The sequence below is a fragment of the Patiria miniata genome, unplaced genomic scaffold, assembly GCF_015706575.1.
Source record: "Patiria miniata isolate m_02_andy unplaced genomic scaffold, ASM1570657v1 HiC_scaffold_4, whole genome shotgun sequence".
NCBI lineage: Eukaryota > Metazoa > Echinodermata > Asteroidea > Valvatida > Asterinidae > Patiria > Patiria miniata.
This window is the reverse complement of record NW_024037071.1, coordinates 7,246,045-7,271,577: the sequence shown is the minus strand read 5'-3', so window position 1 is coordinate 7,271,577 and position 25,533 is coordinate 7,246,045. Positions and strand designations below refer to the sequence as shown.

At 41.7% G+C, this 25,533-nt stretch overlaps 1 protein-coding gene across 2 annotated transcripts in view; it reads right to left on the bottom strand.

Moving 5' to 3' along the window:
• LOC119740143 (RING finger protein 44-like) overlaps positions 1-25,283 on the bottom strand; it is a 38,943-nt gene extending 13,660 nt beyond the window's left edge. The window contains exons 1-6 of one of the 2 annotated variants that reach the window (XM_038215352.1): positions 24,492-25,283; positions 6,530-6,756; positions 4,455-4,698; positions 2,577-2,945; positions 1,741-1,890; positions 1,148-1,296 (exon numbers count right to left, since the gene is read on the bottom strand). In XM_038215352.1, the coding sequence (XP_038071280.1) occupies positions 1,148-1,296; positions 1,741-1,890; positions 2,577-2,945; positions 4,455-4,698; positions 6,530-6,756; positions 24,492-24,548 (1,196 nt within the window). In that variant the 5' untranslated portion in view covers positions 24,549-25,283. Of the gene's footprint in view, positions 1-1,147; positions 1,297-1,740; positions 1,891-2,576; positions 2,946-4,454; positions 4,699-6,529; positions 6,757-14,739; positions 14,805-24,491 lie in introns of those variants that run through there. The other variant, XM_038215353.1, reaches the window with a different exon arrangement.
• Between the last annotated feature and the right edge of the window lie 250 nt (positions 25,284-25,533).

Sequence of the window (25,533 nt, the reverse complement as noted above, 5' to 3'; positions counted from 1 at the left end):
AGTCTTTAGTGAATTTTTTTTTTTTATATCGGAGGGTTTGCCAAGGGTAGCTTTTGTAACCTCACTTCAAATACTCAATTTAAAGTTTTCTTTCATGCAACTGGGCCGGGTGGGTGAGGGGGGGGTGTGGTTGGGGGTTGGGGGCTGGCAAATGCTAACACCATGTGTGACAGGTAAGAGGGGAAACATTTCTGGGGTTTGGGGGGAAAGTGCAGAACCCCGCTGAGGGAAATGGCACAAACAGGTGGACAGAAATAAAAATTGTAAATAAAATGAAATATGGGCCATTTGTGAGAACTTTATGCAGGAAAAAAAATGACAGTTATTGAGGATGTTGGTTATTTAAGGCTTCTGTAGCGACATTTGTCATATCCTCCAGATGAATACATGCTTGGGGCAGAGTGCTTAGTTATTCGGGGTACAACAAAAAATAGGAAAAACACACAAGAAAGTAATAATCTCAACTGCAAACAAAAGGGGGTAATTCCGTTTGTGGGATTTGAATTCTAACAAATATGAAAAAAAAGACAAGGAGCTAGCCTAATAAAGCTGGTTTCAAAATACACAAAATTGTATTCAATTGATTCAGATTGGTTTTTCACTTATAGTTTTTGTATGCATTTGGTGTACACAATGGGTCGGATTTAACCTGTTACCAGGTTATCCTATACAATAGCACTGCCCGGCTCTCTCCGCTAGCAAACAACCAGGCCAAGTCACTGGTGACAGTGATGGTCAGTCAGTTAGCCAGTCAGTCAGGCAGGAACAAAGTGGACTATGGAGTGGCCCCTCTGCGACAAGCAAAACTACCGGTAAGAGATTTGGGTGGATCTGGGTCAAAACTTGACCATGATTTAATTTGTAAAAGACTTGATTTCAATAGATTTGTAAAATAGGAAACAAAATTCTGATTGGTCATCTTTGAAGAATCTTTCACAAATTGGCATTAATTTTTCATTCTAGAAGACAAGTATTACCATGATTAAAAATATACTGGGAAACAAATATTTTTTAAAATGGCTGGCCTAAAATTTGGTGTGTGTCACAGCACTGACACAAAAAGCTTAAAACTCATTAATTCCAAAAGTCTGAGACCAAACTATGTCTCTTTGGAATGAGGCAGAGAAAACGCGAGTGGAAGACTTACAGGTATCGCAGGAGGAGGGTGGGAGGGTACGAGGGCTGGACTGGCACCGAGGACGAGACCTGGTTCCTCCAGGGCCGCGTGGCTTGGGCCCTCCGCTGTTGCTGCTGCTGCTGCTGCTGCCTGATGGTGTTCAGACTCCGGTACGCGTGCTGTCGGGTAATGGACAACAGCCAAAAAAAAATGAATTTGGGGTTCATTTTTCACAAACTAACAACACTAACCTTTTTCTATGTTTGCTGATGATTTTTCAGGCAGATGTGCACAAACAAAAACACTTGTGAAAATTGGAACAGTTTAAGAAAGTTATGGCAGAAGAAAAACACAATGTGATGTTAGTGGTTTGTAAAAAGACAAACTTGAATAAATCTTATGGAGAATGGTTCCAGCTAGTGTGCCAAAGTTGGGACCAGGGTTGACAGGCTCTACCCGGGTAGAAAATCCAAAATCTACAGCTGTCCGGTGTACACGCCAGCGTGAACGGTATACCTTGCCTACCTGAGTTCATAAGGACCCAATTCTGCTCACGGATGACAGAGTGAGAAAGGTCCTTAAGAGGGTTGGAGTTGAGGAGGTACAAGGGGAAGGGCACTCACCATGTGATGCATGTCCTGATTGCGCAAGATGGACTCTTGGAGAAGGTGAAGCGGCGGGGAAGGGGTGAGGGAGGGGTTGTGTTGAGTTGAGGAAGGCACGTGGAATGCTGCGGGCCTCTCTCCGATGATCTCTACCTCCGAAGATCTCGTCTGAGAATTGGAGAGAAAACAAGCCATACAAACACAGGTAGTGATTAAGGAGGTTGTCAGGCCGAATGCATCACATGTCATATCACACACTCATCACAAGTTCAATCTTGAATTCACTACGAGACCATCACAAGCCCAATCACAAGTCCGTAAGACGTGAACTCACAAGTCGATCAGAGGTCAAATCACAAGTCGATCAGAGGTCAATTCATAAGCTGATCAGAGGTCAAATCACAAGCCGATCAGAGGTCAAATCACAAGTCGATCAGAGGTCAAATCACAAGTCGATCAGAGGTCAAATCACAAGTCGATCAGAGGTCAAATCACAAGTCGATCAGAGGTCAAATCACAAGTTAATCAGAAGTTCATCACAAGTACATCAAGTCAGTCAAATCACAAGCATATCACAAATGATATCAAGTCAAATCACAAATGATATCACAAGTCAAATCACAAATCATATTGTAAGTCAAATCACAAGTCCATCTTTGTTGTACCGATTACAAAATTATGTTTTGGGACATGAAATCTGAATACAGCTGTACGAGAGTCACTAAAAAACAAATGCGAGTATCTTTCTTCAATGTCCATTACTTCAATGTCCATCTTATTATTCAGTTCCCTCAGTTTCCAAGGATGGGCTCAACTTGTGTTCAGCTTGTGGAGGGGGGAAGGGGCGTACTCACCTGCGTGGGCGGAGGGGCAGCAAAATACTGCACTTGTGGAGGCACGTGGTGGTGGTGTACATGCGTCATTAACGACTCCTGAGGTAAGACATGAGGCATGGAGGCCTGCGAGACCGGCAGGTGGTGGCCGCTGCAGGCCGGGATGTGCACGCTGCACATGGGGATGTGACCCATGCTGCAGATGGGGATCGGCGCGGGTGGGGGCGGAGGGCCATGGTGGGCCGGCCGGCCGCCCGCGGTGACTGGGATGGGCGCGTAGGGCCCGTGGTGCAGACTGCAGGTCGGGATGGTGTGGGCGGTGCACATGGGCACGGCGTAGGACGGAACCGAGACGGGGATTGAGATGGGCGCTGTGGTTGGCACGTGAGCCTGCGGGAAAAGGACAAATCGAAGGACAAGCTTGTTACTCATGTACCACCTGAAATACAGGTTAAATAACTTGAGTTCATAAAACTAGAATTAGTTTCTGCAGTACCTTGAATGATGGAATTTTGCATCAGGGATATATAAATCAAATATTAGCTTTTGCCCTCCATCAACATAATTTTATAAACCTAGTATAGTCAGTGTCGTCCGAAAGCTTTCTTGAGTGGGACTCAAACCCACGACCTTCTGCTTACTGGTGCATGCTGGACTATACTCGTACGCTAGTTAAGACTGCTGCAGCAATAAGCAAGAGGTAGTCGGTTCAAGTCCTACCTTAACAAACTTGAGTATTTTTTCCTTGCAAGCTCTCGGACAACACTGTGTATACAATGCTTGTCAAATTACATGTATGTGAGTGACAGGCGATACCCAATAGTACAAAGATTCTGAAGGCCATATGTCCCCTTGCAACACTGCGAAGGGGTGGATCTGTACATAAAATGACAAATCAATCGAAGGAATCATTAATAATTTAAAATAAATGATTCTTCAACACGCATTTAAAGTCATATGGCATATTTGTTTTTCATTCATTTTTTGTTTGTTTCCAATAATAACACCGCTCAAAATCCAAGCAGGTATGTTAAAAACCTGACCTGAAAAATTCTGAAAGTTACTTTTGGGATACATGCAATTGATCTAATATATGTCTTTAATTAACCCTAAACCCCTAGTAGTTCCTCGGGACTACCCTGCTAAATCCAACAGAGTCCAACAGTAGTTCCTGATCAATCCAACAGAATCCCTCTGTGCCTTATTTTCAGTTGTCTGCTGGATCCAACAGAGTCCAACTTGGCGTTATAATGCGGTTCAGCTGCCTGCTGAATCCAACATATTGCAAACAGGAATGTACACCAGGGGTTTACTGCTCAATCCAACAGGCTCCAGCGGGTATATGATATGCTTGGATCCTGTTGAGCTTTTTTTTCACACTAGAGCCTCTCAACCCGGGTTGAACTCAACCCTGGGCGAACCAAGTGCCGCCCCGGGTTGAGTTTTTGATTTTTCAACCCCGCGTTCAACCCCGCATCGTTTCACACTGGTTTCATGCAAATCAAGCTTATCATGCTCAATTACTACTGTTTTGAACCCTGGCAACAATTTCGACCTGGGTTGAAAATCTCAACCCTGGTCTGGAGCAGGGTTGAGTTCAACCTGGGCGAAATCAATCTCGGGGTTGACGCAGGGTTGACGCAGGGTTGAAATTCTTCAAGTGTGAAACAATGCATCTTTTCAACCCTGCGTCAACACTGCGTCAACCCCCGAGATTTGTATAGTGTAAAAAGGGGTTTGGATTCAGCAGGGTTAAAGTCTGGTTCAGATGGTGCAGTAGTGATGCATTGCAGAAGAGAGTATCGGAGTGCGGAGGCTGAGAATGTGACGGATTGATGACCGCAAGACTTGGTGCGACTAACAGACTTTTGACATTTTGTTTTTTGATTTTGGCCTTACCCTGACATCACTGCTGAGGTCAATAATGATGTGGGGCTGGAAGGGCAGATGGTGCGAGGGTGGGGGAGGAAGCACGGTGGCGTGGTGCGTCGTCTGGAGATTGGGCGGATGGAACGCCCGTCGCTCCCCACCGCTCGCCGTCGGCTGCTGCTGCTGCTGCTGTTGCTGCTGCTGCTGTTGGTTGTTCTGGCTGCGGAGCTGTCGCTCGCGCTGCCGTTGGCTCTGCCTCCTCATTGATGGCGGACTGATGACAAATCACAAAAAGGATACCGATAAGGCCAACACAAACATAACAAGACTACGCAAGCCTAGCAAAACTGGTCCCAGACCAATGTGGTCAGAGGGTCTAGGTCTAGCAAAACTGGTCCCAGACCAATGTGGTCAGAGGGTCGAGGTTTAGCAAAACTGGTCCCAGACCAATGTGATCAGAGGAGTCTAGGTCTAGCAAAACTGGTCCCAGACCAATGTGGTCAGAGGGTCTAAGTAGGCCATGTCCAAATTACTTCGCTACGGCTGGGATTAACATACAGATCTATGGGAAGTGGCTGTAACCGCTTCCCATAGGTCTGTGTGTAACTTCCAGCCGTAGCCGAGTAAATCAGACACGGCCGAAGTCATCAAAGTCAATCTTTTGTTTGGCCAAGGTGTGGCTTGGTCAAGTCTAATTCACAAGTGAAAGTCAGTGAGTCACTCAGCCAGGTACAAAGAGGCCCTCTGGGACCAACAAAATAGTTTCTCAGGCCTGGCCAAACAGACTGAATTGTCTGTTTCTTGGGCTCGACCGCAACTAAATGTTATAGACTGTGTACAGTAGATCCTTCAACTTCCTCGAGTTGAACGATATCAGTTGAATGGTTTGTTTAAAAAAAGGGGAGTGGGGGGTCCCCGAAACAATACCGTTAAACAAAATTGATTCCAAGTAGTACAAAAAAGAGCCACATTAGGCCAAAAAAAAGTCTCCGGTTTCTGGTATGGAGCTTGCCCCAAAAGTGGTGCGGCGACGCGGCTTTTTTTTTTTTTTTAACCTGTTTTTTTTTTTTTTTTTTTTTTTGGCTTCAAATGTCGGCTGATGACTGCAAATGGTGCCCGACTAAACGTAGTGCAAATATATGGGAGTCCAGAGAGGCCACATAAAGCTTATTCTTGATCATAACCCCATCTAAAAACACGTTAAAATTGTGCAGCAGCAGGATTCCAGTCAAACCAGTGAGTTTGGCGGTTTTGAGACATCATCTTGTATTAAAAAAATAAATTTTTCATTTTGCCGACGCGCATGGCTACGGCGACGCGCGCGCATACCAGAAACCGGAGACTTTTTTGGGGGGGCTTAGGACACATGGTCCAATTTTGTTTTTATAAATGCGACTAAAGAACTGATTCAATTAAATTTTTTTGGGAATGTTTTGAACCAAAAAAAAGCAATGCAAAACAGAAAACCACTTTCTAGGCAGCACTGCAACTTAGGGCATGACCCTGGCTTCAGCAAATTTGTAAAATTTTCTGGAATTTACATAATAAGAATATTGGAAACTTGAGCAACGAAAAGCAGTACAGTGCAGTGGTGGTTCCAGGATCTTTAAAAATGTGTGTGTCGAGGGGGGGGGGGGGGATGCTGTTGGCCGAGGTTTTGAAGTCAGCAAATACAGATACCACAGGTCTTTAGCAAGTGAGACCTTGAACTGATTTTATAGTAAGCCAGTAAAATCTGTTCCGAGCCAATATGGCTTATCAGGTCAGCATTTATATTCGGTTTCTGTGGCATGAAACAATTCTCTACTCCCTTGGATGGGTTGTCAGTCCACAGCAGGTTACTCCCCAGCTGTTGCCGGTACCCATTTATACTCCTGGGTGAAGAGAGGCAAGTGGGGGTGAAGTAGCTTGCCCAAGGACACAACGTATGGCCAGCAGCAGGATTGGAGCCTCTCGCCATCTGATCATGAGTCACAAACCCTGACTAGGCCACACTCTCCCCACATGCCATGCCAACCCTTCCCCTAACTCCATCCTTGTCGTATTAAAATCTTCGGGGGGGGGGGGGGGATCCAGATGTTGCTATCAGTTAAGTTTACTCTCACCTTCTTCTGCCAGCCGTTCTCCAGCCAGAGCTATTGCACCAGTCGCCGGGGCTGTAGCGGCTGCTTCCCTGGTAGCCCGTCCCCTGGCCGATTCCGCCGGGCCATTGGCCGCTGCCCAGGCTGGTCGAGGTCTGCCAGGGCCGGACCAGGCTGGGCGGGCTGGGCGACGTGGACAGGTCCACCGCACCTTGCGACATTCTTCTGCGCTTGCGACTTGGGCTCTCACTCTGCAGGGGAAAAACAAGACGAGACCAAAAACAGGGTAAATGATTTGAATTTAAGTTCCTTGATATTTGTCTGCCTTGTATTATTTGGCATAAATTTATAGTCTGCAATTACGGGCATAACCACAGTTCGATATAAACACATTTTTAATAACTGGTCTCTCCTTGCAATCTACAGAGTAAATGAAATTTAATCTGATTTAAAAAAATCCCCAATTAAAATTTCAAAGATAACAAAGAAAAACAATATGAGAATTACATGTATGACCAGCAGAAATCTAGTAAACAATGTACATGAAAGTGTCCATTAACAATTCATTCATATCGACTTCGTTTACATGTACCGGTATATGTTCAGGTACATGTAGTTCTTACACAAAGCATGGAGGAATAATGTGACGAAGAATCAGTTGTTTAACAAATTTACTGTATGCTAAATGACTTTACATGTACATGTACATGTATATATGCAGCCTGACACAAATTAGCAATGGTACACTGTACAAGTACACTGTACATGTACACATCCCCACGGTGCAGTGTGTCATTCGTATGGAGTAGTGCACAGTACAGTCCCTTGTTCGAGGGTCAAAAATCCTGCAGGGTTAAAAAAAGGTCAGTCTAAGGTCTTAAGTAAAGGAGTTTTGGGTAGAATACATACAGGTACTGTTTACCCTTCACAATGATACTGATTTTTTTTCAGCCAACTACTGGTGCTATCATCGTTTATGTTGTACATGTACAATGTACATATATCATGTAAACATTTTCTACACATACAATGATACAGTACAGGTTCATGTACCGGTACAAATTATACATGTACTTTGTATCTATCCAAGCATGTATTATTTGTGTGTGTGGATCTGTTGTCTCTTTTTACACACAGCTTCCTGTTTGTTAGTCTGAGTATCACCCGTTATCCACGGAGCCATCTCCTGTCTAACGTCTGATATGTCGAAGCATGCAGATTTATGCAAGCCGCGCGCCAGCCAATCGGAGTCGACTTAACTAAATCGTGACGTCACTTCATCCCAAAATCAGGACTAACACTGTGATTGGTCAATTCGAATGCAGCGTTTTGTAATACAACAACAGCCGGGAGCACATTTTTAAATCCATGTCTATGACGCGCAACAGGTGAATGACCGAAGACCCGATAGACCTATAGAAAGCGCCTGCTGATTGGTCAAAATCTAGGAAGTCAAGAGGCGGGGTCTTGCCTAATTAATCAGCAAATCTGTTAGCGCATAATAGATCATTCGCCGTGGTCTATTACATAGACTACCTGTTTGTGGGTCATTCCATAAAATGTAGGGTCCAAAGTGTGACATTTATCCTGTCCTTGTTACCTTGGTACTTTGCAATTTGCCATTCAAGTATCATAAAGAATGACGATTCTTTATTTGTTGGGACACATGTAGGTACATGTACATTGTAGTCTGCAATTCATAAACACTCTTCGAGGACGACTGCATTAAGGAGTGCATTAGAATAAGCCTCTGTAATGACGTCACACTTTGTTTACGTGTGTGCTTTCCTACGGTGCTCAGTGGACCGTGGGCCCCCACTGGCTCCATAGGAAAGTGCACATGTAAACAAAGTGTCATAAGTACAGAGACTTATAATAAAACCAAAGATGTCAAATGTAACAGGGACAGGGGAAAAAAGTGGACCCCAAATCTATAGAATGACAAATGTACATAGTCGTGCATTTGAATGTAAATATGCAAAAAAAAAAATGTTTTTAATTAAGGAAATATAATTTTGTCACACCCCACTGCTTGCTAACTATGAACCCCCAGAAACACAAAAACAACTTCCAAACTCATGGATACAATGTAGGTTTGTGTTGACTTTGAATGTAAATTTTTTTTTTATAAATTATCATATTTTGTGGAGTGGAACGCTGGGAACTGGTCCAGCAGCCACAGGTGTTCACATCTTTTGTCGGCGAGATTACATCAAAGGAAATGCGTGTAGTCTGGCATACGCTGTATGGCATACGAGATAACAACGGCATGCATGCACGACATGCGCTGTGGTATTAAAGGGCCAATGTGATTGTTTTTGAAAATAATCTGAAGGTTTTTTTCTAGGTCATCAAGTACAAAAGTGCTCCCAAAGCTTTGATGTAAATCATGTTGATATAGTTGATGCTTTGTAAAATAAAAGTGGAGTGTAGCTTGCGTAAATATACTTCACAATTAGGTTTTCATTTTGAGACCCTCCTATGGAAACATACCGTACATTTCTATGCCAAGTAGTCCTTTCAGTCAAAATCAATCAAGTGACTGTTTTCAACAGTTAAGAATTCCCAGCCTACATAAAGCAATATTGACTGGCTGTGACTGTTCATGTAACTCGATACAGCTCTGCTTTGGCTGTGGGTAATTGATATGCCAGCTGTGCCCACAACTTGCCTGCTTTGTCTGTTCATGGTCTGTTGACTGAGTTTGACTAGTCACAGTGCTTGCTTGACATACATGTATGATCTGACTGCTGGTGACTTGCCTGTGTTAAAAGTATAGCAGGGGAAGTGGACGGAAGTGTTGACTGTCTGTGACTGTTTAAATAGCAGGAGGGTTAATATTTGGGCCAATTAAAAATGTATCTACGGTATTGTACTTATTTATTTTAATTTAGAAATGTTGAATACAGCAATGTAGAGATAAACCTGTTTTCAATCCCTTCAAATTTGTGAAGTTACATGAAAAGCGTGCATTGAACGCTTACAATGTTTCTGACTGGTCTGCACCTTTAAACTAATTTGTTGAATGCATTTGAGTGTTTATAGAATTTAGGATCATTGCAGATGAAAAAAGTGAGACAAGTCTTAACATCACTGATTAAAAAATTAATTTTAAATATAATTCTGAAATACATACATACATGTACATGCATATAACACACTTGTATGCACAACAATCATCAAAAATATACAATGTGACATGTGCGCATGAACATACATTGTAAGAAATGACTTTCTGCATTGCTACATACATTGTACATGTATGTTAATAATTAGAAGACTTTAAGACAATTTTTTTAGAGAAGAGAAAATGTATTTTCCCACTCCCCCCCCCCCCCATAACGTTGTTAATACAACATGACCACCTTTCAAATTAAAAACATTTCATGGCAGAATTTCTACAGGGGAAAAAATGTATCTTCCCATACAGTTTTGCATACCATACATGTACATGTACTATGGTAAGAAGTATCTTGAAAATATCCAAAAACAACAAAGGAGACAGCTTTCTAGTTAATGTTGCAGGCATTATCTTTTTTCCTCCCGCCCCAACCACAAAGGAAATATCTCCTGATTTTGGCTCAACGTACGGAGGGGACAAAAGCGAGAGAACACTTGTTAACCACCCTGACACGTTGCTGGTACCAGCTTGCGGTAAACCCTGTATCAGCTATGCGATATATCAGGTCTCCGTGAACCACCACGCGTTGAGCTACATGCCCGTGTAGACAAAGGAAAAGGGTGACAGGTTTTCTCCAGGAGAGAGGAGAGATGATGAGAACAACGCGGATCACGACGAAGATGAAGAATGGGGGGGGGGGGGGTTATAAGATGATGCAGCGAGAGATGGATAAAGACTGCATCCCATAAATGGGATCTCTGGACCTAGGCATCTTTGCTATGGGCAAACAGTCGAGCTTGCCGGTGAAAAAATACAAACCAAATTGAGTCACTCACACACACAATACCATTACGCGGCGTCGGCGTCACTGGCGCAAGGCGAGGGGGCTCAAAAGGAGGTGAGGAGAGGACATGAGCCGGCCAAGACCTCCCAGGAGAGAGGCGAGAGATGCACGGCGTCGTACGGCAGCCAGCGAGCTAATACAATTAGCCCCGGGATGCAGGCTCCAGTGTGCCGACGCGATGGCTGGCCGTGCAAATCCTTGGGCTTCCGTGTCTTCCTCTCTTTATAAGACCCAGTCAATCGTGCTTCTCTTTAATTTTTTTTTTTCCTCTCCCTCGCTCTACTTCTATCTTCCCCCAGCCCTGCAGACTCCGTTGTTTTCCCTCGGAGTCAGAGGAAGATGCTGGGTTGCTATGAAGTTACCGACTTCATCCGATGACGACGATGGAAGGAAGGACAACAAAAACAGAAGCAGAGTCGTCAGAGTGCGACAAGGGGTAAAGACGTGAAGAAGAAAGAAACCAACTGGTGTGACTGTGTCCATGTCTCCTGCATTATGCATGTACCTTAAGTGTACTGTGAAAAATGTTTAGCACCCAGAGACAGTCCGGTCTCGGCAGCTTAGAGGGGTCGGACCCGGTAATTTACAGCCGGCCTCCTGGGGGTTCAGGGAGTAGTGTCGGCAGCATTGTGTTATAACTGGCACCGTTTGGCTGGGATACCATCCCCTTTTCGTTCTTTTCCGTGAACTCAATATTGAGAGATTGGGATCTCGGATCAATTGCCAAAGACTTGGGGGAAGATGGTTGGGGGGGATGGAGGGGGGGGGGGGGGAATGACAGCACAGGATGCTGGAAGGAACAAGAGTGGGATAGATGCTAGAAAATAAGACTTAGGAAGGCCTCACTTCTGCCAAATGTCATGCAAAAATTGTACACAATCAATAACACAGGAACCAATGCAACAGCTACTTGTAACTCATGATTTTTTAGAACAAATATTAAACCTTGTGGTTCCTTTGTCATAACTCAAAAGTGTTTCACTAGATCAGTTACAAAAAAAAAATTCTTGAATCGGTCCACTGTGAAATTCATTCACGAGATGCTAGACTTTTCAAAATGCCCTTAATGACGTGCAGTTCATGCAGGTGTATGGAATTTACACAAAATGAAGAACTTGACTAGCATGTACTGTACACTATACATTTCTGAGAATGTGTCAAAATGTTCATCTCCTCAAAAACACCAATTATCACTCCTGGCACCCTTAGTTCTAATTATTCCCTTTCCCACCCAATGGTGGTAAGGCCAAAAAAAGAAGAGCATTCATATGTTGAGTGGGGTTACAATCCACGAGATTTAAGGGGATTAAGCTGTACAAAAGGCTGCTTAACAATGACATCTGGATTAAGGGTTTTGTATAGTGGATTTGATGGTCTAAAGGATTATACATGTAAAAGAAATTGGTTGGTATTTGAAATGGGCCTTCAATCAGCCTTCTATCTATTACACTAAAAAGCCAGTTCTACTGAATTTCTAGTCGTTTTGAAGTGTTTTCCCTTCACCGTCATAACTTTTATAGACACTCAGTGTTCTCAAAATTCACAAGCTAATTAGACAAAAACAAAACAACACCAATACAATTTACTTCTCCCCACCCAAATTCCATCCTATAAAAAATTCCACTGTCTCGGACTCCAAATTAAAACACACGCCACAAAGTTGATTTAAAAACATACAAACAAAGGCTTTTAGGAATAAGTGGCCACTGTTGGTGTTTTGGATCACAGAGAAAATCAAGGATTAGGAAGTCCAGGAGTAAACTTACAACATTCCCTATACCACTGCCTACCATTACACACAAGATTGCCCTCTGATACCAGTACAAAGCCTCTTTAGCCCCCATTAGCACATGTGCTGGAATCCTCCAAGTATAATCCTCAGGAGAGAGAGAAAAAAAAGAAGCTGATTGCGAACTCAGCTGGAGTTCTAATCTTCTTAAAGCCAAAGGGTGTGTGTGTGTGTGTGTGGGGGGGGGGGGGGGGGGGGGTTGAACTCTGTGACTGGTCCCCATGCCATCTGCACGCAGGTACCAATCTATCAGTATCAGTATTCAAACGGGTGTCTGGGAACCAATTTAATGCTATTCAGCATTCACCACATGTTTAGCTTGAGACTGGAACTAGAGAAGGAAAAAAAAGACATACCACTTTCAGAATGTTACCCCCACTGACAAAGGTTGAAAAGCTTAAAGGGGCACTAGGTCCTGAAATCCCCCAAAATTTTATGTTTAGGATTGTTTACTTAGCCTATTTCAAACATCTGGTTGAAAGGAAACCAACCTAATGTCTTACCGTTCCCGTGTAAAGACACAAAAAAACCTGGTTGTTTTCATCTGACACGACGGAGTATGAATACGTTTTTCGTGTCGTTCTCAGTGTACGATATACACGTTGTGTGTCTCGGGAACAGCGGTGACCAATCACCAATGCAAAAAAATGTGTTTTCTTCAACGTCCGCAAAAGGCGAACACTTTACGAATGAAATCACAACTCGCATCCAAACAGCTCGAATTTATGGGGTCGCAAAAGTGGACCCTGAAATTCGTTCTCGCACACATAATACAGGAATAACACAAAAACGCCCAGTTTTTAAAGGATAGTTGTGTGGATCCTACTTTGAAATGTTCTTTCCGTAAATTCCAATTAACATCATCTCGTTCAAAGTGCGTTTTGTAGCCCAATTGGGCTGTTCCAGGACCCAGTGTCCAATTAAGCTACAGTGTATGAACATCAAAGTCCATTGATTTGTTTCGTTTCTGTTTTTACAGCACAAAACATTAAGCAGAGCCATTATGGAATATACACGTATTATTGACCCTCATTATCCATCATATATTATATCGATACATTTGTGGTATTTAGATTCAACAAATTACTCTCATTACTTGACAAAAACAGCGCTTTGCGTGAAGCCCAGTCACCAGTAATTTAAAACATCAAAAAATATCTTTATTGCGGCCCAGTTGACTTGAGGGAGAAAAAGACAAACCAACAAACACAAATGGTTGCCTAGCAACAGCCTGACAACAATAACGGTTGAAATGACTTGCTCATGTTACTTGACGCAATAAGCATAGTCTTACATGCCACAACATCTAATGAACATGTATCACAAATGTTAGTTGGGATACGGTAGTGATACTCAGTTCTAAGTCACATGACACGGAGTTGCCATGTGCATTGTAATACAATGGCACATTCTTTGCACTGTAATTACTTGAATAATGCAGGCCGTTTTAAATGAAGCACAGTGCTGGATCTGTGTTGGATCTGTGTTGAATCTGTGTTGTAGTTTAATGACAGTACATTGTTAGATTTCAATGAATCATAACAATTCACTGGTATTTTGCGACGATTACCAATTAACCGGACATAAAATGCAATCATAAAGTTACACGAAAATGAAGGCACACCCATGTGGTGCAACTTCAGTGTTCTTTTTACTTACTTCTAGACTTACTTTGTAGCCTGTTTGCTTGTTGTACAACTATTTAGTTCACATACCTAGAAATCCAACAGCGTGCCACAATAATAACCCGTGCATGTCTCGCCAGTTCACATTCATTTTTCATGTTATAGTCTTGGTACCAAATTTAACACTGACTAAGTCTAGTCACAGTTTCTTGTGTTAGAAATTTACCCAAATGTTATCTGGATTGATCGCGTGTTCGCAATTAACTGGAAGTTTGAAATTGTTCATTTTATTGTGGTCATCAATGCGTAATATTTTCAACATGTTAGAAATTGTAAAGCTTTCTTTGCTTTTTACAGACTACCTGTACATACCCATTTATTACCCTTGACTGGATAAAACTAGTCAGGACACAAAATAAATACCCCCCAAAAGAGGGATTTATAAGCATTGTACATGTACATCCTATACTGGAGCACAGATGTACCGGTACTGTATTCCTGAAAAATCTCGCAGGTTTTTAAAGTAAACTTGCACGCCGCTGTAGTATACAAAGTATATGCCTATCACCTTTAAGGATTTTACACTTTACATGCATAGTGTTACAGTACATGTACATGTACATTGTACATTACATGTACATTGTACATGACAGCACTTCATTTGTACAGTACAAGTCTGCAGTACACATGTGCACACGTGTGCACTGAAGTCTGAACACAAAGGAAGTAGGTTTTTACACATCACATGCCTTTACACAGGACAGCACCTGTGCATGGCTTTACCATTGATCTCCACACAGTTCACCATTATGCCAAGGCCTACCTGTTTATGAACATCTTCCAATAAAAACTCACCCCACAGTATGATCCAAATATCCCAAGTTCTACTTGAAGACACTATAAAGCTCTTGATACTGTTTCCTCCCGAGCAGGGACAAGTGCATGTCCGAGATAAGCCTAACAAAAAAGTATACTTCACACTTCCTGTGTACAGTACTAGTGTAGTGGAGACGACCACGTGCCACCAAACTCTGACTAAACATTATTGTTCCATCAACACAATAGCCACACACACACAGAGCCCACGTTCCTTTTTTGTCATCGTCTGTAGATATGCGCAATGCAATAAAACAGGCATCCCCCAGGGCACTAAGCAACAATCCCCCTGTATTATTAATCAGACCAACACACAAAAAAAGAGGGGGGGCTTCCGGTTCTGATGCACTGTGACGTCACTTAATCTCTACGAACAACTCTGCCGGTACGCAAACACAAAAAACAGAAGAAGGGCAGGAAGTTAGGCTAGCTTCCAGCCACACGGACAGTGGTATGAGGAACAAGCTCTCACAAATATCATCAAAAGAGGAATTGACTAGTGATTCTTGTCCCTATCGCGCAGCAAACACACCGTGCGCTCTGTTCAACCCTTTGTGTTGTGTAGATAACCAAAACAGATCCCTACACACTACATGTATACCATGCGGGCAGCTGTACTAGACCATGTACATGTACACACACTACTCTCACATCACACACACACACACACCCAAGCGGATGTGATTAAGCCCCCTGCTTAGCATAACCTTTGTGAGATTTTCTTAGTAAAAGTGAGAGAGAGAAAAAAAAGTGTGTATTGTTGGGTGACTGTCCTTGATCAATCTTTGGAATCAGGAGGGCGGGATTTACATGAACTGTGGTGGTTGGGCTGTTCATTCAACTTGGTTTCAAGGAATGAAATACTCTGACACTCGAATAATTAAATCTCAACCATTCAACAAAATAAATTTGCCAACAGTTCCAACGCCATTGTAGGATCAATGGCAATGAATCATGTTTGTCATTTTGAAACAACTTTTTAAGCTGCCATTGTTTCATTGTTCATTCATTTCCACAGTGTCACATATTTTAATTATAGTAATCAATACAAAAAGGTACTTTATAGACAAATGGTGAAACTGTAGAGGAACCTACCGGTACTAAGAAGCAAAGCTTGTGATCGCAGGCCCCTTACACAAATTTAAAGTTGCTTTTAATACACAAAAAAAACCAGGACAAACAATAGACAAGTACAATACATGCACACAAACTTTACATGCCAGTTAACAAGCAAGATAACATTTGTAGCAAGAGGAACCTCGAAGTTAATGTAGGCCATTTATAAATATGACAAATGACAAACACATTACACACTTGACAATCGTTTTCCTTTAAAGACACAATTTAAGATATCATGTACCATGTATGGATGTATGTATGTCTCGTTTAAAGTGAAACTTGTATGGAAAAATGTTTTAAAAGTTTTAATAACTTGTTATGAGGGCCTTGATGGTCCACACCACAACGTATTTTTTCCTCCATCCTTTCAAGTTAAAGTACATGCATATATGTACATAAAATTTGGGCAATGTGTTGATTTTTAATATATCATGGATTCTGTGGATAGGATGATTACAATGTATTACATACATGTATGTAATACATACATACATGTACATGTATGTATGTAATACATTGTAATCATCCTATCCACAGAATCCATGATATATTAAAAATCAAAACATTGCCCCAATTTTTTTTTAAACAATAAACAAACAAACAAATGGGTCAACCCCAAAAGCTACAGTGGTCCCAAAAAAAATAAAAAATACAATTTGCAATGTTGTAAAAGACACTGGCACATGATGTCGCTTTAGGGCCACCATACATGTACCTGTGGCAGGCATGGCCTCTCATGCCTGTGGTAAAAAGTGTACGGTATCAACAAAGGAAGTTGGTCCTTGTGGGAAACTTTGCATAAGAAAAGTGCGGCAAGCCTTTACAAAGTGTGCAGCCCTTCCTAATTTATTACCTGGTAAACAGGGGGTGGGGCCAGTCAATTGCAACCTGGAGAGGACAGAACACTCCCTACCCCAATTTGTGTAAATATAAATCATGTAAATGTTTGGCATTTATAACAAGGACCAAAACAGCAAGAAATATTCTTTTGAGAAGTCCCGGTGTTGGAGTTGCATTAGATGGCTTCCTTAGACAGTACGGCATGATCTGCAATGCCCCCCCCCCCAAGTAAGCTTGATACAATATTACAAGCTAGCCCCATAAATGTGGCCAATTTACTGGACTACCTTTGTAAATAAAGGCCACACTTCCACCATGTACAAAAACATGTCAAACTTTGTCAAATTTTGATTTTCACATTTAGGCTTAGTTTGTAGTTTATTGTTGCTTTAGAAGCATACCGGTACTCACCCTCTATAGGCTAATCAGAAAGTGCTGCCTTTTTCAGATGTCTATTTTTCGTGAAATTTCCAGATTCGCATTTGCACACGTTTGCGTATCAAAATTTCAACATGAAATTGCACGAAAATTGGACATCTGAAAAAGGCAGCGCTTTCTAATTAATAGCCTATACAGAGGGCGAGTATGCTTCTGAAGCAAAAAGAAACTACAAACTAAGCCTGAATGTGAAAATCAAACTTTGACAAAGTTTGACAAGTTTTTGTACATGGTGGAAGTGTGGCCTTTATTTACGGAGGTAGTCCAGTAAATTGACCACATTTATAGGGCATGATACAAGCTGGAACGCTCCCTCCAAAAAAATATATGATAATAACGAGTGAAACAGAAAACAATACTCCAGTCCAAGGTAGTGTTACAGATTGTACGCACTTTACATTCATTAACATGCAGACGTACACATGTTGTCATCTGTTATAACCATATCACCCCGCAAGAAATATGAGGTCTAATGTTTCACGGGAGGCAACGCACCGATGATTTCGATTCCTTCCCGCAGGACGATCAAAACGACGATTCTTCATCTGGCGACAGATACAGGAGGACAAAAGGGACGGGCTCTCCCGAGTGAAAAACACAGCGGTGCTGAGATCTGCTATACGTAGCCAATTAACAACAACAAAAAAGAGCGGTATGTTTTGTGCAGCATACCGCGAAGTCAATTTAATTTCCAAAGTGCTGCGCTCTAGTGAAGGTTTGCGTAATTGTGTTTTGCCATTCAATCCCAGCATAACTGGTTCTGTAAAGCTTGAAATTGAAAAATATTTCTATGCACAATGATCAATGCACTAAGTCATCTTGAGAATGTATTGCGGTGCATGTACTTTTTCTTATGTAATTGCCGCAATGCACGCTGCATGCATTGTACTCCATGTACATGTATACATGTACATGTACATCAACAATGTGTAGGCCTTATATTCATGAACTTTTATTTTTGGGTGAATTATGTAAATCTCCATGTATGATGTACATGATGCATTTACAAAAATATACATGTTTAAGGTTGGTCTTTTTCAGTACATGCAAAACTGAAAAATAAACTACAAAATAAACAAGGACAAAAATATACGAAATCATTGATCATTATGCATAGAAATATTTTTTCAATTTCAAAGCTTTACAGAACCAGTTATGCTGGGATTGAATGGCAAAACACGATTACGTATAAGGACAATTTCAAGAAGACTTTGGTTTGAAAAGCAAACACCATAGTGTGTTACTGAGTTGATACAAAATGGATTGACAATGTTTGCATACTACACATTGTATGTAAAATAATAATACGGATTTTCATATTTTGTTAGAAAAAAAATCTGGGAAAAAACGACAAGGCATAAAATAATTCAGCTATTTTCACTGTAAAAGTACTGTACATGTACCGTACTTGAAACTCATAAAAAAAAGAGAACAAGGTTCTTTCCCCCGTTCCAATGGTTAAATAAAATTTAGAATATAGTTTATTTGGGGTAGAATGAAATACTGGTATCCTGACACTACTGTTTTTTTACCATAACATCAATGACTCTCAGTCCTTGCAAATAGGGACAATTTCCATGAACAACTTCACAAATTGTTACAAACATTTGTTGTCGGGGTATTTTGTTTGCTTTTTTTTGGACAGTTAAAATTTGGTAGATTACATTTTTATGGGACACTTAGGGGGTTCGTTTTGGGTCAATTTTTTTCGGGGATCGACTGACTGACTGACACCCAGTGACATGTACCGGTAGCTCTGTTGCCAGCACTTAAAAATAGCAACCAACAACTTTTTTTTTAAACTGGAGATCGTTCTGAAAGTTCATACACCAGCCTTTACCCTCACCGATAACCTCAAGTGGTTAGTATTTGTGAACGTGTAAATAAAGTTGGGTACAAGTACACGGTGGTCAAAAGACAGTGCACAAATTTATACAAATGTATGTTATGTGTACATATGTACAATATGTACACGTATACCGTACATATGTCTACAAGTACTGTACATTATGTATAGACGTACGTGAAGTTCGGCAATGCTGGCTTGTTTTGAAACAACACTACTAAGTAGGCTTAGGCGATTCCACAGTTTTTTGAATAATACCTGAATAAATTTAATAGACAAACTCGCAGCAGAAGCTGAATTGCGAAAGGACACAGCCAACGGTACAATGCGGTTAAGCCGAAGGTAAAGCCATGCCACGTCTTACTACTGAGCAAAGCCAGATCAAAAGTGTTCATTTTCGTTGCGGGAGGAAAACGGGAGAACCTGGAGAAAAAACTTCTGGCACGAACAGCTCCACTCACATATGACCTGAGCCGGTAATCGAACCCAAGCCACAGCGGTGAGAGGCGAATGCTTTATGTACTGCAAATCAATTCTGGTTCCAAACAGGAGTCATGATTCCATTCGGAATCGATTTTTTTTTTTTTTAATTTATCAAAAAAAAGTCATGAGGATCAGACCTCCATATTTTCACTTATGATGGTACTGAATCACTATAACGAGTGTCATTTAAAATAGTTGTAAAAATGATAATTTAGGGCTTACCACAAATATGGACATGTTGAGTGACATAAAATTTGTTTTGAAGTGTCTTGAGGTGTCTAGGGGGAAAATGGAATGATGATTCTGATTCCAACTTTGGAATAGATTATTTTCTATTCTGACCCGGATTTGTCAACTCTAATCCTATCAGTGTGGCAAATGTGATTTAGCCATGGCCATACCATTACTATGGCCTCGGCACAATGTGTCCACTGTACAATGTAAATGTAATATGCCTGTGTACATGTACATGTACTGTACATGCCAGTGGGTCAACATACAATACACACACAATCTCCAGGCCTATTGGGTTGTACATACACAGTAAAAAAATCACATCTGTTCCCCAAGATTGGCCTCAGCTTTGTATTTTAAAGGGGGAGGGGGGGGGGGGGGGGCAGGGGGAGGGTGGAATGAGGGGGAGGGTGGAATGGGGGGGGGGGGAGGGGGGAAGGGCAGAAGGGGGTGGGGGAGTTTGACTTTTTCTTTCTCAGAAGCAGCCAGTTTCATGGGGCTTCAAAATGTTTGTTTAAAAAAATTGGCTAACAAAGTATATTTCGCCATGGATGCATTCACTCATGTTTTTTTGCTAAGAACTTGAAAAATACACATTATGACATCATCAAAATGTGACTATTTAAACTCATTTAAGGCATCAATATGATTGTGATGAATTTATTTGATACGAAATACATGATGTTAACACAACATCATCAGTTGATTCTAAATATACTTTTTTTTTTTTCAATTTTTCTACTTTTATCCCGTGTGAATATTGGCACAGGAATATCCACATGACAACACATGGACAAAGTTCCTAGCGCTATAAATACGTTAACGCATAACTAGCCGAAACAGCCAGTCTGTGGAATAGCAGACACTCATTCTCTAGGTTTGTTTTACTCTTTTTACGTGTGCATGTATTTACACTTAAAGAAACTGCGATTAGTGAAATCAATCGATACACCAACAATGCTGATGTCCATTTTACAACTGATTTTCAGCAGATTGCGCACACAAAAATTTAAATTTTTGTTTGAAATAGCAATGATTTTCACAAAGCACGCTAATCTAAAGAAAAACAGTCACATCATCATACAACTTTTGCCCCACTCGGACTACACATGTACATGTCGTTTTCAATCTGTATTTACATGTACATGTAATAGTTTTTTTTTCAGACAGAGAAATTTCAGACCGTTTCCAGGCCAACAGGATATCAACTAGACTTGACCAGTGACCGTGTAAAGTATGTCAGTCTGGATCAATGCAAGCCCAGTTCACAATTCAGATGTTTTTGTCTTTTCCCCCAGACCAACCGGTGAAGCAGGTGTCTTGGTAGATCCGTGGGGTGGATGGTTGCATTTCCCCCCCAGGACTACTTTGGCCTTTTGCTCCCTCGGAAAAGTCTTATTTTTCCTGCAGCCAGCAGTGTTTTTGCCCACCTGTCCTTGTTTCAGGGAGAGGAAGGCAATAGAGTTGATTGAAGTCTAAACTTCATCCAACCTCTGTGGCATAGATGTAAGAACTATATATATATTGCACCTGTTGTAAAGTTGTTTTGTAGAAAGCGTGAAAAATCACTACTGTATATATGTATATATTTTGTTCTCTTTATGAAATGGGCACTCATCATAAATATCACAAGTTTGCAAACAACAGACACCCTTTTTATTAGACCTTTATCATGCTGCCACCATTTCAGTCATGTTCCCTGTATGCAACAACAGTACTGAATGATAATTTTTTTGGTGCAAAAAGGAACCAGACTATTTTTCCTTCCAACCTCGCTTTGGTTGTAAACGTTGATTTGAAAGGGAAAAAATCAAGATGGCCGCAACATGATTATGGTCTCTACTCAATCCATGTTACAAAAACATGTAAACGCTTCGTTGTCATGAAATCAGTTCACAAGGGCTTCAATCCTTGTATCGTAACTGCTGCTGAAATTTGTTGTCTGCTGTGATATCCGGTTGCCATGGCGTTTTGTATGACCGAGGGTGAATATGGCATCAGAGGCTTCGCCTTGGGTGCAATTTGCTCCCGCGGATCACAGCAGACAACAACACACAACAACCATGGTTTTATTTATTTTATTCCTCTCCCCTTTTCCTTTGCTTATAACTTTTTTGCAATGAGCTCTCATTGGTTCTGTACACATTTTCTAATCGACGTTGTCCTCGATTTGGTTCCTGTCCTCAGTTCAACGATGATGTTGCACGTGTGTGTCCTCGATTTACACCATAAACCTACTCGCACATGATACACACACACACAGAAGGAATACACTATCGCAATATCCCTCTGTTGGCTTAAAGCTATAGTCCATCATTTGCAGCCATCCGAAAAGTAACTGGCGTAATTATTGTTGAAAAACAAACTTGGTTGAAAGATAGTAAGGGAACTAAACTCCCTGTGAAATTATCCTTTCTGGCAAGCTCTCATGTTGAAGAAATCAACGAAAGAAGGCATTTCCAACGGTGCTTCTTAAGAAGCACCGTAGTAAAATTTAAATTAGTTGTTCGTTTTGTTATTCGGCGCAGCGCGCACAAGCATTGGAACGACGCACAGGCGCGCGCGGTTGCTATAATTCGTCGGATCAGTGCGCGACATCGCGTAAAGCTGCAATTCAAAACAATTCGAAACATGATTTAGCAACTTTTGATTTTAAATTGAGATCCTAGAATGCTGTTTTTCTCGGAATATGAAGCTGAAGCTGAGCTGAAACTTCATCAAGTAAGTTGTTCAGTATCCTTCATTAGATTTTGAACACTTTTGTTGCTTCAAACGAACAAAATGCACTAATTACAAATGATGGACTATAGCTTTAAAAGCCAGGGGGATAAAAAAAAAAATGGCACCTGATAATAAAACGTCGCAACTTTACGATTAAAATAACGTCCCAGTTGTGTGTACATACATGTACATGTACGTGCGAACTTGTTATTTATTTATTTTTAATATTCCAACTGGCAAAAAGCTATTCAAACACGCAGTTGATGATCGAATATTCAGTATATATTCGGGATAGTTCTACATGTTTGAGGGATTTGCACTTTGTGGGAGTCATCACCTGGTGGTGACGAAGTCATCATGCTGCAGAACTTTGCATTGTTTTTCCCCCTCTTTGCAGGGGCAAGTTTCATGGAGTTACTGAAGGTCGCCATTTGCTGTGCCAATAAAAAAATATGACATTAAAAAAAAAAAAAAATTTGGAATTGGATACACTTTAATCAACTTAAAACAGCTGAACTGTCTCAATCAATTGGGTAGGATGCTAAAAATCTGTGTAAATCCAATCATGTGCACCAGGTTACACCCAGACCCAAAATAGCCATTCTAATTTACATTGCTGCATAAACTTTGGAAAAGTATTTTGTTGGTCATGATTAGTCATTTGGGGTGTTGGACTAGTGCACTAAATCTTTAGTGTTTCATAACATGCCACCAACGGCTGAATTATGTAGAGTTTGTCCTTAAACTCCTTTTCAGATTCTTCCTGAAGTTGAAGAAAAGTCTCCTTTAAAAATTCACTTTAGACCTCAAACTTGGCTGGTGAAATACTGAAGAATTCGAGAATTCAGTCAGTTGATGAGTGAGTAGAGGGAGTAAAGAGTCAGTAAAGTGAGTTTTTGTTTTACTAATTTATAAACTGCTCAGGGCCCCGTGGAAGACCACATCATATGTGAATGGGGTACCCTGATAAAAGATCAAGTAAATAAATAAATAAATAAATAAATAAATTTGGCCTGATTTTGTTTTGCATGTTTTTCTGCACTCAAGGTCCCAGTCTGGCAGGGATGCATCAAGTCATGATTTAGCCCTAACCGCCCTGAATCCTCCAAAATCCTTTTAGCAAATTGGAGGAATTTGCAGGATTGAGGTTACATGGCAAAAGTGGGTTGCTGATTTCGGAGTACGCACTGTGTCAAGGTCTTGGGCCGGACCTTGTGTTGTTTAATGCTCAGCCGTGCATAAATTTAGTCCTTGATTATACTTGACATCCTCCGCACTGCTCCAGGATGTCACTGCCTCTGCCTCAGCCTATTGACAGTCATAGCTGGAGGATTTTGCAGGATTCAGGCAGTGGTCACCCCTCCATGGACCATATTCAAGAAATAGCGGAGGAATTTGCAGGATTGAGGCTATACCGTATGTCATTTTTCCATGAGGCCAATTGGAGGATTTTGCAGGATTGAGGCTACATCCTAGCAAAAAGGCCTAGGGAGTTAGTTAGAGTGTAACACAATTTATGGGGTGCGTTACTTTTCCTCAGTACATGTAGGGCCAGTAGGGGCATCACAATCTGTGCAAGGTGGCTCAAAAATGCTGCCAAAAAAACGTCAAAACCATATACATGGAGCGTTAGCACTCTGACGTAGGGGTTGTGTAGATTCTGCAAAAAGGATGACCCACTGTTGGACCATGGAGGAAGTCCTTCCTCCATGGTTAGACAATGACACAACATTCCCGGGTCATGGGGTGCATCATGTGCATTTAACTTGAGAAGTTAAGACAGCTGTACACGTATGTAATGTGTGTCCTGTTGTAATTTGTACATCATACGTGTACATGTACATTGTTCTATACACATACTGAACATACATAAATAACTGACTGAACATACAATGTACACAAAAAATATTCAGATCACAAAACACCTGTACACATGCATTTTAATTTATAAGGTCATGCAGACAAACTCCAGTGGCAGTTGAACAAGATTAACAACGATAAAACGGTGAAGGAGTCCAGCAGAGTCGCCGTAACGCGAGAGCTTGCTTACCTGCGTGTGTGCAGTAGTATGCCCGTGTGATGTGCTCGATCGCTGCCGCTGTCTCATAGGGTACACGCAAATGTACCGTACAACCACTGTGTTCTGAAGCCAGCCGAGACGGTTCTCGATGTTGTGTTTTCACCGACTATACAACTTCGGTTCCCATATCATGCGTGCAAATTCATGAAATTCATCACACGAAACGCAGTATCACATTTGGTCGTTGACAAGAGGCGAGATTTTTCGCACACTGTTGTGTTGGTGTACACTGATGATAACCTGATGACAACAGCCACACATGTGTACAATCTGATCAGATCCTGGGTTACTGCATGGCCAACAGCCACTCGCCTCTGTTTACCACACTCACGACCGACACACTGTTCTCCTTTCGCTGGAAACTGAGATTCCTTAGTGCTGACTGTACAGAGTTATTCATTCCCCAGCGCCGAGCAGCAACAAAGCACGGGCGATCAGACTGTATGCCAGGGTGGGTAGGCTCAGCCAGTGCTAAAGGAGTGTCCAGCGATGGTGCTCACTGGAGCAGTTCTGTGAAAAAAACCACCATCTCAACACCACGGGCAAAACAACAACTTGTGGCAGTCCGACCATTTCACAAGCCCGATCATAATACAAACCCATAAAGCAGGGTCACATCACACAATGTATTCTGTGGAGGCTGGCCGCATAATACCTCTACCATAATACACTGCACAAGCACAGTATCCCAACATGGTGCCAGACTGTCCTATTGCTCGCTGTACACGTACATTGTGCACACACACACAGTGCATTCTGGATGGCACCCGTACACCGCACACTCCCCAGCGCACTACACACTGCATGCACTACAGCTATGGGCTGTTCGCCGAGGATAATCTCTTTAAAGAAAGCAATGGGTTTGTCCATTTATCGGTAGGGGTGGGTGGGAAATATGGCGGGAAATCAACAAGGTCAGGATAAGTGGAAGCAACCCCTTAAAAAAAAAAGGGAAAGAAAGGAAGAAATGACCACCGGGGTGCATCTGCGAAAGATCTTGACTCAAACAGGA